Below are 18058 nucleotides of genomic sequence, written 5' to 3'. Positions count from 1 at the left end.
CGGAGGCACCCGAGGTAAGTGACTGATTTCCATGGCTTCCTCAAAGCTAACTTGATAACAGCTGGTCATAATTTTTTTACGGACACGGTAAACCTCTGAAGGTCCTTGAAGATTAACCATCTAGAGTAAAATAGTCATCCCGTGGAAAATTATACAATAAGAATCTTGTTGTACGCTAGAAAGTCAAGAACTATATTTTCCTGATACGGCGCTCTATTTTCAAACACAATCACGCAAGCAACTTTGTTGTCATTCCCGCCCAGCCCATTATTACAATCATGGTCGAATATTGAGATTTTAGTGTAGTTTTTATAACATTTTTCAGAACCTAAAGTTCGGGGGAGAATTGCTATTCTAGCACTTTCACTTTCTTTCATTGAATATTTCGATTTTAGAGGGGCTCGGTGGTTTCTAGGATATTCCCAGCCTTATTATTGGAGCAAATTTGAGCTTTTAAATCCTGAGATCCTCTAAGGGTCGTAAGTCACATGTTAAAACTCTACTTTCCATTTGATTTGTTTTTTGATTTTGATTTGTCTCAAATATTTTGTCCATGATCCCATGATTCAGATGATTGTAGACGCGCCCAAAGGGCAGTGACTGAAATAAGAGATAAAGTGCACTGGCAAGGGTGCGCCAAGGGCGTCATGGGCGTCATGAAAGACACGCCCCCTAAAAATGCTTTGATTCGAAGGTGCTAAAAACCATATTTCTAACGCACCATGTGAAACTAACATGGCGGCAACGATGGTCACAGCTATACCCGTTTCGTCAGCTGAAAATGTGATATCTAACCCGAACGTTGCACCAGAGGATGATGAAAAGTTTCTTTATGGAGAAAATTCAGGTATTTTTTTTCTTTTGCCTACAATTTCCAGCAAAGTTGGCTTGTTTTTTCTTTAAAATAAACTTACAATTTCACAGTGATCTTTCATTGGAACTTTTGTAAAATCGGGATTATTTTGGCTAATATCTCTTGTATCTCCTTAAGTAGTGCTCATAAGGCGATGAAATTTGGTATATAAAGTCACCTTATAGCAATGTAAAAGAAGGAAAAAAAGTTTTTTGATACATCATACTGTTCACCAGTTATTGGGCACTTTCGTTTTCGAGAGATCCCTCTATCCCGTCCTCATCCCGGTTGAGATCCCTCTAAATCGGAATCAAGATAATTCCGGATAGGAAAGTGCTAGAGACTTGAAATTTTCACAGAATGTACTTATATTTGTCCTCTAAAGGATAAAAGAAAAAGAAAGCATTTCTTCTCAGTTAATTTCCTAAAATTTGGCTAAAACAGGGAAATTTGAATCCGATTAATCCAATGAAAGATCGCCGTGTTTTGGTCTAAAAAGTTTGATTTTCCAAACGGCAGGTCCAAAATGCATAAAACATAATGCATATTGCATAATGCATAATGCATAATATTTGAAAAATGTCAATTTTAGAGGCTATAATAAGGAGAATCTGAGAGATAATACTTTCAACAAAACAAATATACCATTTTCTACCAGAAAATAAAGGGTAGAAAGCTGTAAACTTGAATTTTGGATATGATGAAGAAAGTCCATGATCCAGTGAAAATGCTTGTCGCCATTTTGATTTTCATTGTTGTATTTTACAGAACGTAGTATAGTGTAGAAAAAACACGAAAATATCTCCTCCGTATATTATATTACTTTTCTTACTCGAAAACGTAAATTTTATAGCAATATCTTTAATCTGGGTTTTCTCAGAGATCTTTTCAAACAATTGCTAATAAAGTTCAACGGGTTTTCCCTCTTAAAAATCATTAACCAATGTGGATGCTCAAAGAAAACACCAAAGAAAAGAAAAAAGACTTCGAATCATTTCACATTCGAATGTTTATGTTTACCTTTTTAAAGAAATAAGAAGCTGCATCTTCTTATTATTTATGCTGACGGAAAACCCTTTGTTGTTATGATTCGAATGTTTTCTCTTTCGTTCTGATTCGAAAAGTAAACAACGTCTTTGGGGAAATCCCTCTAATTGGAATGTTTACTTTTAAGAAACTCTTATAAAGAGGTTTTCGCAGTTTTTGCCTCTACAAAGGAGAGTTTTAGAAAATAAAAAATCGTTCTGTAAATTACACAATACTATTATGCATTATGCAATATGCATTATGTTTTATGCATTTTGTACCTGCCGATTTTCCAAAATGTTTTGTCCTGTACCAAAAAGTATCCCTCAGCCACATCGGAAACCTTAGTTCGGTGGTGTCATTTTTTTTAACTTCTTGACACAAGCCGGACACATGTCCAGGCGATGTCAACCTAACCCTATCAAATCGATTTTCGTAATCGAAACATCAAATTTCATTAAACAAAAACGACCCACGGCATGGCCCAAACATGTTCAGGCCTCTTGATTAATACTTTTTAAAAATGGCCCGCGCAGTTTCGGACCATGTTCGGGCCAGATTTTCGAAAACTTGCTACGATCGCGCGTGTAATTTCAGGACCCAATATTTATATTTTAAATTCCTTATTTTAGCAAACAAATTTAAAAGTCTTCATCTTTATTCAAATATATATTGTTCAAATATAAAAGTTAATCATCTATTTTCCAATTAAGTTAGGAAAATTATTAAAAAGAATGATTTGAATCTTACATAATATGGTCTTCTTTTTATTCTTTATCCCGTTCCCTTTTCTCGTGGTCTTCTCCTATTCGAAGCAGAATTTTTCGGGATCGTTTTTTGTACTGTTATACAACTTTGTGAATCAAACTGGTATTTGGAACTTTGAATTTGTCTAATGAAAATATTTAACAATATATGGCCCGAACATGGTCCAAGCAAATCCGTATCAATTGTAAATACATGGCCCGAACATGGTCCGAACAAAATGTTTGGGCCGATTCAATAATACTTTTTTGTGGCCCGAGCATGGTCCGATGCCGTAGGTCGTAAACAAAATCGAATGAAAGGTGTTGGATTACTGTACCTGATCGAACAGTAATCGAACTTTACCGGGAAATCTTCAGTTTGATTAAGTTCAATCAGTGTTTTTGTAGCTCAAATGGCAGTTCCATCAATATGCCAAAAACATTTTGTTCAACCACCTTCACTTCAAGATAGGCCACCATAGAATGAACTTCCTTTTATAGGATGAACCATATTCATGTGGCTTTCAGCCTTGCACTCCATCACACAGTAAAGTCTTAAACTCGTATATCTAGATTACGGGATTTCGAGTACGGTCCGATTTTACTTTCGTTTTTAGTGGTTTCATTTTCAATTTCAACCCAACATCTTAGCAACGGGGTGCTTGCCCATAGTTACAGGGGTTTGTGGAAAAAACTAAACATAGAAAATTTTCCAAATCCCCCATTTCGATTAATGCAATGAAAAATGAAACTTTTCTATGTTTCACTTTTTTGCACCTATTCTTCAAAATGAAAATATTTAAGATTTTAAGTTCTTCTTTTATTCAATGATTTTTTACGGTACTTTGTTGACAATCTAACTCTCGCATCAAATTCCCGCTTTTTTCAGTAAATTGAAGATGAGAAAAAACCTAAGCCACGGATCACGGATTGAAACAAATATATGAAGGGTGGGATTTTACAGTGAGGCTGGAACTTCGATTTTTTGAGGATTACGATTTTACCAGCTTTTCAGGAATTTTTGCCTCGCTAACCCTAATCTTGCAACCTCTTTACCTTAAGGAAGATCAAAATTAGAGTTTTTCAGCGTTTCAAAAAAAAGGCATAGCAGAAATTTTTTCATCTTCACAGGATCGATTCTCAACAACAAAACATCTTTTGGTCTTTGGGTTTGTTTCTGACGTTTTTCCTCTAAAGAATATTGATCACTTTCCTTTTCCCCTTGAGCGCGTGAGAAAAAAATGATCAGCTTGCGTTTTCGCGCGGGCAAAAAAGATGAGGCGGCAATCTTGCACTGAGGGTGCTGCTTAGTTTCCGCCCTAATTTGCGCCCACAATAGAATGGTCCAAACACGGGGGTATTCCAAATGATAAACTATGTCGTTCTGTCGTTCTTTAAGTGTTTATTTTCTGAGAGTTATATACAAATAGTTATTGAATATTATTAACTTATTTATTTAAGTATTTTTGAGCGCAAATTTGAATATATGAATAAACAAATGATAGCAGTTCTGTTTATTCCTCAAACCCCCGGGAAAAGTTTTTTTGCCGACTTAGCTATTTTACAAATCTCGGAAAAGAACTCCCATAGGAATTCCGATACATAACCTATATAATTGTATAATTTCGGAACGGCTTCAAGAAAGTCACAATGGCAGATAATTTTAAAAGTTTCTGAGGAAATGTGTGTAATTTATTGATGTTAATGGCTTGTTGATTCTTTAAAAAAAAAAGATAACAGGTATAGCTTTTTCTAATCCTGGAATATCCAGGTTCCAGCTACACTGTTTTACAGCCACCCGTCATGCAAGGCACTGAAAGGCCACGGGTGCCAAAAAGAATGGCCGTTTGAAATGCGGCAACCTCATTGGTGGAAATTTGATGAACAGCTGCGAAGGAGCGCTGGGAAGCAATCAGTAGAAGAGACCACTTTCGTTTTTGTTGCAGATTTCTATAAAAACTTCTCTCAGGGATTACTTGTCGATGTACATGTACACATGTGTTGTGTCAACTAGTCAGCATTGTATTGTTGTAAAGGAAAAGATAAAAGAGGTAAGACTAGCCTAGTTTCTAATCCTGATATAGGAGTTTAAGACTGTCACAGAGCCTATTTGAGATATTTTACTAACTAGCCCAGAGAAAAATTTTAAACCTTTATTACTTGAATGCATGCCTTTTTAAGGGGTCACTCACAAATCGATTTTAGGTTAGAAGAACGTCAATTGACGTATATGGGTGGGTGGGCTAAAGGTTGTTGACGTTTTTCAGAAACATCGATTTTTCATTCCATGCCAAATATTACTTCTCGCCATGTTTCTGTTTGATCGCTTCGTTTGTTTTGAAAACCAAAACAAGCGGCCCGATGTTTATGTCTTTTCTTTGTTTGACGGCCCGAACGGCCCTTGAATTTTTGCTGATGGCCGTTCTTTCTGTCGCTACATACTACGGAGATAATTAATTACAAGAATTTTGTGAACAAGTTTAGAAATTATCTCCGTTTCTTTTTATTTTCATATATAAACTATGCGAGCCGTAGTGAAAATCAAGATGGCTGACGAAACAGCGATGAAGGCAGTTTTTATCGATTTTGGGGGATATCAAGGTGTTTGACATTTTTGGGTGTGGGTGGGTGGGTCAGCTTTTAAACGTCAATTGACGTTCTTCTAACCTAAAATCGATTTGTGAGTGACCCCTAATATATACTCAAATATAAAAAAATCTAAAAATTTTAACTTGGTCATTTGTCAAAAAAGTCATTAAAATTGATTAGCCTCTGCGATGGAGTGCAAGGCTGAAAGCCACATGAATATGGTTCATCCTATAAAAGGAAGTTCATTCTATGGTGGCCTATCTTGAAGTGAAGGTGGTTGAACAAAATGTTTTTGGCATATTGGAACTGAATGGTTCCAGTGTTATTGCTAGCACAACAGCTCTAGTCTAAACGATCCCCAACAATCATTGGATCAGTAGAAAAGAGTTGTTCATGCGCTTTGAGAATGATTTGTGAACAAAAACTGTAAATCAAACACATTGAACATCAATCGAACTAATCGAACTTTACCAGAATTTCTTGGTTTGATGACTGTTCGATTTGGTTCGATAATCGAACACATATCATTCGATTAAGTTTGATTGAGTTCGATTGATTCGATAATTGAACAGTTCGATTGACATTGCCTGAACATGTGTTTCAAAAATACTGCGCAGCGAACTCAAATCCAGTGTTGAGATTGTCTGGTGTTAAAAAGTATCCTAATCCAACTGGTCTTAATTTTTGAACTTTTGGACACCTGACATCGGACACCGGACACGTGTGCATAAAAAATAATGTGTACCGGACAGAGTTGTCAGTTGGGTATTTAAGATAGAAACAGCAATTTTAAAGATGAAATGCCAAGTCAGCACAAATGTATGTCAGAGTTGATTGGAAATTGTAAAATAGCATGGAGTAAAAGGTTTTTCAGAATTTTAAAAGTGTTTTTTTTCTTCAATTTTACATGTTTCTTTACATATAATATGACTCGATTTTGCTAGTCTGCATTTCCAATAAAAACCAGTTGAAAATAAATAAAACTAAACAAGGCACAGTGGGCCTACTATGCGAAGGTATCAACTACCTCTTGTTCGATGATATAATCACTTTCTTTCCAAAATCGGCTGAAAACGGCAATTTTCATTTATTTACATACTATTTTATACTTTTCTGCTGATTCAGCATATCATCGTTGAAAAAATTGCTGTTTTTTGCCGAAAAGAGAATTAATTACCATTTTTCACTTAAGGGGTTAAACATCCAACTGGTTGTTTCACTCAGGTAAAATCATCGATTCCGTAGAGCTCATGAAATTGCAGAAGTACAGAAGTTGAAAAAATAAAATTCAAAATGGCTGCCGAGCAAAAACTGAGAAAAACAAAAACAATTTTCTACAGCTCTGTTTTAGTAATGTTTACATTCAGAAAAAAATCCATTTTCCACCAGACCTATGGTACAGCAAGGTTTCAAACTAATTACAGCTCTAAATGATTTTTTTTAAATGACATTTGTCTTCTCACAAATCCAAAAGTATAACTTGGAAAAGTCAGGATGGGAGATAATTTATTTACAACAAACCCTCAAATTGAACTTTGTAAAGCTCAAACATTTAGATATCACTTGTTTTCATATTATTTGAATGTTATTAAAACCTTTTTGTATATATTTGGCTCTTCAAAACCATTTTTTGAACGGTAATCTAGAAAGGTCTTTCTCTTGCTCAGAGTGAAGTTTGACAAAGTTAGTAAAGTATCACTGCTTTTATTTTTCAAGCAAGGATATCTATAAAATGATAAAAATGGCTTGGCTGGAATAGACACCTGCAGTGAAGTGTGAAATGTGCTAATAAAGTTGATCTTAAAAAGTATAGAGGAAAAAGAACGGATAATGCAAAATCTGCATAAGCTGAAACGATTCAATGAAATTGGTGGCTTTAGCATTACAGACGACTTCACCATCAACGAAAGAAAAATTATCAAAGATATGTGCCAAAAGGCGAATAAAATGAATTTAAAAAATGATGATTTCGTTTGGCATGTAAGAGGAAGCCCTAGAACAAACCTTCGCCTAGTTCGAAAACCTAGGACAAAGACCAAAACAACGTCTTCTCTGCCCATATCTTCTGACGACTGGACGACAGATGAAGAAGTAGACAATATTTATAAATCTAAATTATTTCGTAGAGGTCGATAGACCTGTGAAATATAATTCTATGAATAAAATAAAGATTTGTTATGGGGACAAAAGTTTTGCGAGTGGAAAAACTTTTTAAATTTGGTAAGTTTCAGCTCCTAGGCGTTATATTTTTTTTAAAGTTCTACTTTCCTAAAGTTGCGGAAAATTTTCTAGACTTTCCTTACACCTTTAATTCCCGTATTTGAAATTTCTCAGAAATGGCCCGGGAAAATGTGTGCTCTACTGTTGCGTATAAAATTGTTTACGGGGTGAGGGGTTAGGGAAGGTGGGTTTTCAGCTGCCAACATTTGATGGTGATCTTTTTTTGGCAAAAAAACTTTCAGGGTGGTATAATATTATGAATAGAAAGAACATATTAAAATTTGCTAAGATATTGTTAAACAGAACTTAAGAAAAGTTCAAAAAACCTTTCCCTAAGGAAACGCAGGCAAAAACAGGTTTGTAGCAAATTTTTTAATGCATGCGCATCTGTTTTGCGAATTACGGGAAAGGTGTACTAGGCAAAAGGTCCTGGCTGTTATGGTGTCAATTCCAGCCAAGCCTTTTTTTATCATTCTACAGAAATCCCCGCTTGAAAAAACAAAACATTGATTACAAAACTTCACCAAAAAAAACAACAGGAAAACATCATATGCCGTATGACCACGACTCCTGTTCACTTCTATCATGATTCTGATCACGTGATGCAGCGTGATGCTTTGACATTTTTTAACCAATTAAATCATTTGTTTATGCTGCATGGGCCTTTCTAGATTAAAAAAATTGGGGGTGAACCTGAACTTTAAAGCCTGTTGTGGGAAAAGAAAATGGTTTTGAAAAACCAAATATATACAAAAAGGTTTTAATATCATTACAGTATTATGAAAACAAGTGATATTTATTTTAAATGTTAGAGCTTTATAAAGTTCGATTTGTTGGTTTGTTGTAAAAAATTTAACCCTTATGTTGATTTTATAACCTATATTTATGGATTTTTGAGAAGACAAATGTTATTGTAAAAATAATTCATTTGGAAGTGTAATTATATCCTTTCCAGGGAACTGGACCCATATTTTTCAAGTCAGAATTCATTGCCAGTAATGCTGCAGTGGGTTTGAAACTTTGCTGGTGCCTGTTGTAGGTCTGGTGGAAAATGGATTTATTTCTGAATGTAAACATTACTACAGCTAGAATCAGACAAAAAGTTTAAGTTTCGTTTACTTTTTATTTTACTGCGTTTCTGTCTCATTCTGCTGTGGTAAACGATTGAAAACTACTGATTTTTTGTTTCTGTCAGTGTTCGCTTGGCTGCCATTTTAATTTTTTTTTCAAAGTTTGACTTGGCAATCTCGTGTCCTCTAAAGAATCAACAGGTTTTTCTATCAAAGGCCGCAATAACAGCAAACTGCAAACCAAACATTTGTGGAATAAAAATTATAATATATTGATGTCACAATTTTTCCCACTCTTCCCATTTACACCTTGCGACAATCTGATTCAATCTCTATTTTCTTTTTTTTCACAGAAAAAAAGTCAAGTCAAGAGAATGGGTAAGTCAAATTCTTAGAATTTACATTGTTTACAGCTCTTATATAATTTCATTTCATCATAGTTTTTTTTGTATACTGATAAGATTATAGATATTGATTTGTCTTTGCTTTAGGGATGCTGAAATGAAAGATGTCAATGGCAATGCAGGGGTAAAAAATTATTGTTTGAATAAAAGCAGCTACGTTTTCTTTAAAAGTTTGATTTGTATGCAGCATCCATATAGATGATAACATTTCTCAAGTTTCATTTAATTCTCTTCCTTTGATCTTTATCTGTGTATTTTTTTGCTGAGCTATAAGTAGGGGGGGATGTTAGGACTAATTTTTTAAGCCCATTTGTCAAAAGTTGCCATTGGGTATAAAAAGAAGAAAAAATCATGTAAAAACCCTGTGGAACTTTTTTCAAGGTTGCCACGGGTAGGGTGCCACCGCCGCTCCGCCAGCAAAATCGAAATTTAAAATTTTTTTACATAGCGAAGTGACCCCTCATTTGAAAGGTCTTTTCATGCTAATTAAGAAAATCAATATTGTAAGGGTGAATAACACTGTCACAAAAAGTAACTTAAGAAAAACGATCAAAAAATTGCGTTTTTAGCAAAATCCTCAAAATTTTGCCAACTGTTGGAAATTACTTTTTGTGACAGTGTTATTCAACCTCATTATATTGATTTTCTTAACCAGCATGAAAATACCTTTCAAATGAGGGGTCACTTCACTATGTTTTGAAAATTTTTGAAATTTCGATTTTGCTGGCGGAGCCACGGTGGCACCCTGCCCGTGGCAACCTTGAAAAGGGTACCACAGGGTTTTAACATAATTTTTTCTTCTTTTTATACCCAAAGGCAACTTTTGACAAATGGGCTAAGAATTTATGCCATTTTTGCAAAATAACATCCCCCCCTACATATAAGCTTTAGGTGTACAAACTTTCGCGAGCAGAAACTTTCGCGATTTTTGCGAATTTTGGCCCTTTTCGCGAAAGTAAATGTCTTTAAAAATTGTAGGAAAGGCCATTCGCGAAAGTTTATGCTCGCGAAAAATTCTTGACAAAATAGAAAATCTGTAAAACTTCAAAACTTTGAATAAAATGTAATTTTTATGGCACTTTTTAGCCTGCTAAAAGACTAATAAGTCAAAGAACAAATGTTTCAAGCCAATCCAAGAAGTATTTGTCCCTCTAAGCCATTTTTCATGTGAAAATTCTAAATTTTACGTCTTGATTCGCGAAAGTTTATGCTCGCGAAAATATTTTTTCGTTAAATTTGCGAAAGTAAATGTCGTGAATTTCGCGATTTTTGGTCCTCGCGAAAGTTTCTGCTCGCGAAAGTTTGAACGCCTTATTAAGCACTACTTTCAAGCTAAATTTTATTCTAGTTTAGGTGAAGACGAGCTTTAAAGTAAGTGCTTTTCTATACTTGTTTTGTTTGTTCCAGGGTGAAGATGAAGATGAGTTTGAAGACTCAGATGATGACGATGATGATAATATTCAAGTTCATATTGGTGAAGTAAACACTGCCAAGTATGTTGATATTTATAAAAACATTATTATTCCTTTCTTAATGTTTCTTCGAAAAAGGTATCTAATTTTTTCAAGATTTGTTTGTAATTATAATTAGCTCACTCAAGAGTCAATGTAAATATCTGTGACATAAGAAGCATTATTATATACCTGTTGGCAAAAACAGCCATTGAATAATTCCTGATATACCATGGCTATTATACCACGATAGAATTTTTTTTTTCAAATTTTGCTTTCAAAGTTTGATTTTTTTGTCGCTCTTGTTGTATCAAAGAAATTCATTGAAATAATTCTATTGTCAATTTCATAAACAAATTTTATGACTCAAAGTAATTAAGAAAATCATTTAAAAAGAAAAACATTCGAACGTTCGATTATGGGAGTGTTTTAAGTGAAACGTTCGACTATTGACATAATTAATGTTTTGTTTTTGCCTCTAGGTATTATAATAAAACATATATTCAATAGGTTTTCGTTGGTTATTGGATTTATTAACCCTCGGTGATGTATATTCAACTCGGCTTCGCCTTGTTGAATATTACATCGCCTCGGGTTAATAAATCTCAATAACCAACTTTTACCCATTGAATATCTGCTTATTAGCAATCCTTGGTTGATCTGTGGTATCTTGATAACGGATTATATTATATTATCTTTTGTTACCACTGTAATAGTCAATTTGGAACACCTACTTCAAATTGGAAGAAAGATGGACAGAATGCAACTGGGGCTGTAGGAGCTCCGGCAACTGGGGCTGTTGCTGCAGCTGCTGCTGCCGCTGCTAAACCTGGAACACAGCTTAACCAACCGGGACAGAAGAAAATTGATGTCAATGCAGTTGGTCAGATTAATGGACAACCTATTTATGAGTTTGATATGGATGCAGAACAAGACGAGAAGGCTTGGCGAAAACCAGGTAACCTCTATTTTTATTAGATCTTTTTAGAATTTCGAAAAAATATTGTTGAGAATTTTTTCTGTCCTCAGTTGTTGTCAAAACAGTGAGTGTTTAATCTCAGGTACCTAATGAACGAAATCGTGAGGAATTTTAGTTAAGCTTAGATGTGTTGCTTATCATAAATGAATCATGTATCTCCAAGATCTTGCTTTAATAAAAAAGTGGACAGATTCTCTCATTCTGAGCTCTGCTGATGACTTCCGTTGCACTCAGAGAGTTAAATTGGCACATGAAAAATCGAGCATTTCCCAAAAACTTATCCCACATTTATATTTTCGTTGTCTTTTTTGAAATTATATAATAAGGGAAGGTTGTAAAACTCATTGCTATTTTTATGTTGGGAACAATTCATTCTGATCTTCTTGATTAGTAAAACTGAATTCCACTAGATAATCTGACTGACTGATTCGATCTGACTTGTGAAACTTCCTCGATGTTAATCGTAAGATAAAAATATTTCACTTGGTTTTTCTTGTTTTGTTTAGGTGCGGATATTAGTGACTATTTTAATTATGGGTTTACAGAAGAAACTTGGAAACAATATTGTGAAAAACAGAGGAGAATGAGGCTAGAAAGTGTACGCACGCCATATGTAAGCCATCGATTTGATCTATTTACGCCTTATTTTCATTTTTTTCTGTTTTCTAAAAATTTATCTTGAATAGATAATCCTGGATAATCAGATGAATTCAGATATTTTGTCTCCTACAATGGTTCTGACCAAAATTTCCCTGTCTGACAATCTTCAAACCATCTGATTATCCCTTTAAGCCTAAACCAATGCTAATAAAATCTGTGTGTTTACAGACTGTAACAGCAGCACCGCCAACTGTGGTTCATCAAGCTCATCCACCTGCCCATGCACATACGCATACGCATGCGCAACCACCACAACCTCTCGAATTTGAAGTTCTTCCTGACGGTAAGCTGTCATTATATAACACTCCCTATTGTATATTTAGTCCTTTTGCAAGGTCATTAAGTTGTTGAGCAAATTTTAGGCCTAAGCCATTATTGCCTTTCAATATTTTTAAAGGTTTGACGGTATAATCAAAGAACCACTCTCCAGCCAACTATTGTTTGATAATATGATGGGCATTAACATTGTTTTAACATTTTTTTAACATTTTTTTCATGAATTAGTGTAAGTTTTAAAATTTGTTTCTTTCAATCAATTTTCAGGCAGAACCAGAGTGAAAGCAGGTCCACCACCTGACCGCAAAGTTGAAGGGTCAATACACGTTCTCGGATCAGACGGTAAACTTTAAATTGGTTTTACTTCTCAATTGAATATTCCATGAAATGTTTGATGAATTGTACAATGATACTTTATTTTTGCAATCCATATGTTGTTCTTTTGATTTTTCAAATGCTATCTTATTATCTGTCTTGTTTCAGACGCTCGAAGAAAACAGAAAGAAGACGAATTATTAGCATTGGCTTTAGGTCAGCCTAGAATGATACAGCAACCCTTCGGAGGTCCCAGACCGATATACACAGGTAATAAGTAGTTTCAATTTCATGTACCTATAATTTTTTCGGAAATTCTGGTAAAGATGGGCAAACTACCTTGAGAATAGTTTACCTTGCATATTATACCATAAAATAGCTCGGACCAGCATAAGTTAATTTCCTTGTACGAACCCCCGTTAAATATACTTTTTTTGTTATTTTAGTTAGTTTCCATTAAGGATCATAAAAGGTTAACAATGATCATATACTGATATAGTTATAATGGTGTTCAATTTTGCTTTTATTACAGCACTGCCTGGAGGAGGAATGGTCCTGAATGAAAATCAAGACGGCCAATCACAACAACCTGGACAAATACAATCCATGGGTAATAAGCCTATTGTTTTATTTTCACGCAAAGAATATCCGTAAGTTGAATGTCTTTTGCCACCAAAAGAAAAACCTTATCGAAAAACTATCCAGTTCCTGAACTATGGGCTACTATCACTATCACATTATTTATTCATGTTTTTGATAAAATGTTTATGTTCTATCATGCTCTATTGTTCTTTTTTACAGGTGCTCCCTCGTCCATGGGAGGGCCAGTTATGGGACCATCTGGTGTTCAATATCTACCTGCAGGTGCCAATATAGGTAAACTTTGCTATTTATTTTGTGATCACTTTCTTTTACCTGCTTTTACCAATATTCTGTTTATTAACTGTTGTTGATAATCTCAAATTGTACTTCTTCTAAATTTTATTTTAATTTCTTATTCGATCTTCTCAGTTCCGCTTGGTCCTGGTCAAATGTTTCCACCTGGAGGACCACAGGGTAAGAAGAGGCTTATTTTCAACTAACTGTGAAGTGAACTACTTAGTTTCTAAACTTTCTTAGAGCTCTCACTTTTCATATTCTGAATAAGAAAAATTACACACGACTGCACACGAGGGAATTTTGAATGAGTTTGTAAACTATTCTAGTCGCGAGTTAGGGAGTTGCTAGTTTCGAGTTGGGGAGTTGCTAGTTTCGAGCTGGGGAGTTGCTAGTTTCGAGTTGGGGAGTTAAAAAATTACCGGCTACCGAAAAAGAATAACATACATCAAAAGTACGATTTTGAAAGTAAATGTAATATGAGAGTAATATATAACACATATAATACGTATAATACATATACCACCTGTAATATGCTTATTTGCCTTAAAAACGTGCGCTGAGAGCATGGAAAGCTATTTTCTACTGTCAATTCATATCCATTTATATTTCCTGCATCACATTGAGTATAAATATAATTCTTGATTAAAGTGACTTTAGAACCTTTGTATTTTATAATGTGATCAAAATTTTTATTAAAAAGTGTCAATTCCAATGATAAAATGACAAAAGAAAGTGTCATTATTTTTCTAGCTCTATAAGCTATCTCTACGAATTTTTTGAGGCTAAGATGACTGTCAACTTATATCCTTTTATACAATAAGCATCACTTGCAGTATGATCAATATTTATTGGGGAATTTGTTTGACAATCATTGTATTTAAAGATTTTGTCATTATTTTTACAAGAACGTGTCATGTTGTCAGCATTATGACAATGACATAACAGTACTAAGTATTTTGGCTTTGCTAGCCAGCACCTTACCATTTTCATGATCTTAAAGTCAATAATATGTTTGGTACTGGCTAATTTGAAATTTGTACTTTTTGGCTACATTATTTTAAATAAGAAAATTTTCGGTCACCGTAAAGTTTTACGAACATCCCAACTCGAAACTAGCAACTCCCCAACTCCCCAACTCCCCAACTAGAATATTACCTAGACTCATTTTGAATCTGTGGTGACAGTCAATAAGTAATAAATGCTTCAATTTACATATGAGAGCTGCAAACTTTATTACCACCTTGAAGTAGAAAATTACCTTGATTCTCCATCAGGTTAGTACCATCATTCAAGGAGAAAAGATTCTAGTAAAAAACCTTTTCTTCACCTCCTCTTGTAGATCCATTTCAACCGCCGCAAGGGTTTCCACCACAGTTCGGAGGGCCACTGCGTGGTAGCGACAGTGAATATGATAGCGAAGGTGAATTAAGAAGACATCGGAGAAGAGACTCCTCTGGTAGACATGGTAGCAGGTGATTGATCTCTTTTATTCTAAGATTATACACAGCTGCCTTGAGAGATTGCTCCTCTATGGAACGCTGTAGCTGCCTAATGTGATAAAATATTCGATTATGCGATAAAATATTCGATAAAAAATTTGATGCGATAAATCATTCGATAAATTATTCGATGCGATAAAATATTGGATGCCATAAATCATTCGATAAAAAATTCGATGCGATAAACCATTCGATAAATTATTCGATGAATTATCCGATCGGCCCTTAGTAAGGGCCTTACCCGATATTTATACTTTTGGTGGAAATGGCGCATCTTTCAAAACGCAAAACGCAACCCCACGTGTGTGTGTGTGGGGGGTGGGATATGAAAACGTCGACCATTTTGCTGGCAGTTGGTGTTCAACTTTTAAGTAATTAAGTAAGTAATTAATGGATTAAATTACACTACGTCAGTGACTTTAGTGTGTACCAGTTCTTTTTAATTTTTATGGGAAAGTCAAACCAAAGGTATCTCTTGCTTTATCAATTACATTACAGTTGACAGTAAAGGCCAAAAAGCGATAGAAAGGGGTAATCTGATGGGATTTTGGTTCAGCAAAATCGAAATCTAGAAGGATTTTTTTCTTTGGTATTCTAACTATTTTATTCTATCAGGATCATCAATAGCGTAAGGGGTCGAGGATGGAAAAAAAGTTTCATAAACTTTGAGGGAGGACATCGCAATTTGACTTCGAACTAAACTAAACGGAACATAATTTACATAAAACTAAAATCTGTTTAATAATTGCCCTCAGAATTGATGATTGCTATACTCTTTTGTGCTTAATTGTCTAAAATCATATACTATGAATTTTCTCCCAGAGTACCAACCCCGCTGCTTATTCCACCAATCCCTAAAATTAACTTCAAAAGAGTATTGGATTTATTTGCGATAATTCTAAACTCAGTAAGATAGATCGATAAATCTGTTAGTTCTATTTTTTTCTGGACACACTGTTTTTTTTTTGCCATGATCTGCCCTAATCAGCAGCACCCCCGGAAAATCTTCTTTTCGATCGATGATTTCACCCTTCCGGAGCGCGGTTTCCACCAAAAGTATAAATATCGGGTAAGGGCTGATCGGATAATTCAACGAATAATTTATCGTATGGTTTATCGCATCGAATTTTTTATCGAATGATTTATCGCATCGAATTTTTTATCGAATAATTTATCGCATAAGGCAGCTACGGTGTTCCATACTCCTCGTTATAATTGGGTATCAATTTACTTTGAAGTAAATGTAAAAGAGATGTCCAAGCAATCGCACCACTCTTTTTGATACTTTGAAGTATCTGTGTTTGGTGGGCTTTTCAACTTTAGCAAGCTCGGTCTGTACTCTGGCTGCGGTCAATATTTTTCCGTGTCGACCTTCAAAACAGTTACTATTGTATAAATATCGGACATTTCTGACGTTGCTGAATGTGAAATCTCTTTGTTGGCTACGAACCAGACTGTCTAAATGTCGTGTAAAAATTAACAACTTTTAATTTCTGTTTTTTTCTGTTCTTGCTTCCATCCAGTATATTATCAGACTAGTACCATTGTTTTATTTAGTAGGAGACATCGAGACCGAAGTGATCGAGGTGAAAGAGACCGTGATAGGAGTATGCGTGATAGAGATCGTGATCGTCCACGAACAGAACATAGGGTAAGAACATGTTTTTCTACAGCTCTGGAGTTAAGAACTACATGTTTTTTGAATTATTGAGCAACTTTGAAAATATAGATATTCTTAGAAACATTGTATCGGTATGCTTAGGAACTGGGATATGACACGGATGTTTTTATCATTGTTTTAATATATATTCTTAGGATCGTTCTTCAAGGCGTAGGCATGAATCACGTTCAACTTCAGATAGGTAGGTCAATATTTGATTAAATCTTTATTATTTGAGATCAAAAGGAAATAAAACTACCTTTACTCAAACCAATTTTCTTTTTAATTTCGAATTATGATATCTCGACTTTGGAAAAAAGTTTAGATAAAGATACTTGGATGTCTTACTCAATGCCACAGAAAGCTTCCGCAGGTCAAATATCCAAAAGAAGGACTAAGAAGATTCAATAAATTTAACGGGATAAACATGAATGCATTGTGAACCTTTTCTTCATTTAACCTACACTCTAACGTTTTCCAATTTTGAATATTATTTTTTTCATTTCTCAGGAAAAAACATTCGAGATCTGGGCGAGAAGAGGAGGAAGGGGGTGAACGTAAATCTTCCCGTAGAAGTCGCACCAAAACTGAAATCAAACAGGAACCAATAGATAATACAGACAATGGAGTAGTAAATGATAGCCTAGCACCTGATGGAGCGGTCAACGTGGAAGCTGGTGGAGGGGAAGCATAGATGCTAGGTTATATTTGTGATTTTTGTTTTGGTGGTATTATTCTTGCAGTTTGTCTGGTAGTCGGAAGATATGAAGCGGGGTAGATCGTTGCTTAGCTACCGTTTCATGTCTCGATCAGGTTTGAAGATTTCAAACCGTTTTTATCAAAAGTACTCGAAAAGAACATTATATGAAAATATTTTTTTCAGGAAAAATGACACTTGAAATTGACTTAAATTTTATCTTATTTGCGCGCTAAAAGAACTAAAAACAGTCAAATCCAACACAACAACGAGTCCGTTGGAAATGACGGATAGTACTTTTATTAGATATACATATTATATTTGCACCTTTTAATATTGTGTATTGTGCTGATCATGTAAAAAGAAATGGAGAAGCAGATTATCTCGCGAATGGTAATTTTTAAAAGTCGAATTTTTCAATGATTAATGAATCAATACCCAAAACTCTCTTTTCGAATCTCAAGTTTTAAAATCTTGGATTCGGTTTTGAGCTTCATGCAGGGCAGGAATTCCTCAGGAATTCAGAGTTTTATGGATTAAAATGAAGTTTTTTCAAAATCTCTGGATTTAATTCAATTCGTGGATTTAATTCCTACTTGTCATAAATCGGATGATATTTTCTCATTCTTCAGGTAAAATTCATCTATTTTTTTTCTCCATCTTCATGATCTCTTAATTTTTCTTCATTTCTAAACACCAACTTTATATGAAGCACAAATGGGAAATATCCCTGT

General features: G+C 34.7%; 2 protein-coding genes across 3 annotated transcripts in view; both read left to right on the top strand.

Annotated features, from left to right (window-relative positions):
* The first annotated feature begins 696 nt into the window (after positions 1-696).
* Positions 697-17721, top strand: LOC136810604 (pre-mRNA 3'-end-processing factor FIP1-like). Of its 2 annotated transcripts, none has more exons than XM_067067165.1 (16): positions 697-847; positions 8858-8882; positions 8996-9032; positions 10316-10401; positions 11076-11317; positions 11845-11951; positions 12167-12281; positions 12542-12616; positions 12758-12859; positions 13122-13199; positions 13391-13465; positions 13601-13645; positions 14808-14940; positions 16525-16618; positions 16783-16829; positions 17138-17721. In XM_067067165.1, the coding sequence occupies exons 1-16, from the start codon at positions 736-738 to the stop codon at positions 17319-17321; spliced, it is 1557 nt and encodes a 518-aa protein (XP_066923266.1). In that variant the 5' UTR covers positions 697-735; the 3' UTR covers positions 17322-17721. The 2 variants fall into 2 exon arrangements, with proteins under 2 accessions (XP_066923266.1, XP_066923267.1); XM_067067166.1 differs by having other exon boundaries at positions 700-847; positions 16528-16618.
* Positions 4345-18058, top strand: part of LOC136810608 (transmembrane protein 33-like) — a 53598-nt gene continuing 39884 nt past the window's right edge. The window contains exon 1 of the mRNA XM_067067169.1: positions 4345-4365. The gene's annotated coding sequence lies outside the window, so the exon portion shown is untranslated. The remainder of the gene's footprint in view (positions 4366-18058) is intronic.

The sequence above is a fragment of the Clytia hemisphaerica genome, unplaced genomic scaffold (genome assembly GCF_902728285.1).
Source record: "Clytia hemisphaerica strain Z4C2 unplaced genomic scaffold, Clytia hemisphaerica genome assembly, whole genome shotgun sequence".
NCBI lineage: Eukaryota > Metazoa > Cnidaria > Hydrozoa > Leptothecata > Clytiidae > Clytia > Clytia hemisphaerica.
Note: the sequence above shows the minus strand (reverse complement) of the source record. Positions and strands in the feature narration are given on the sequence as shown.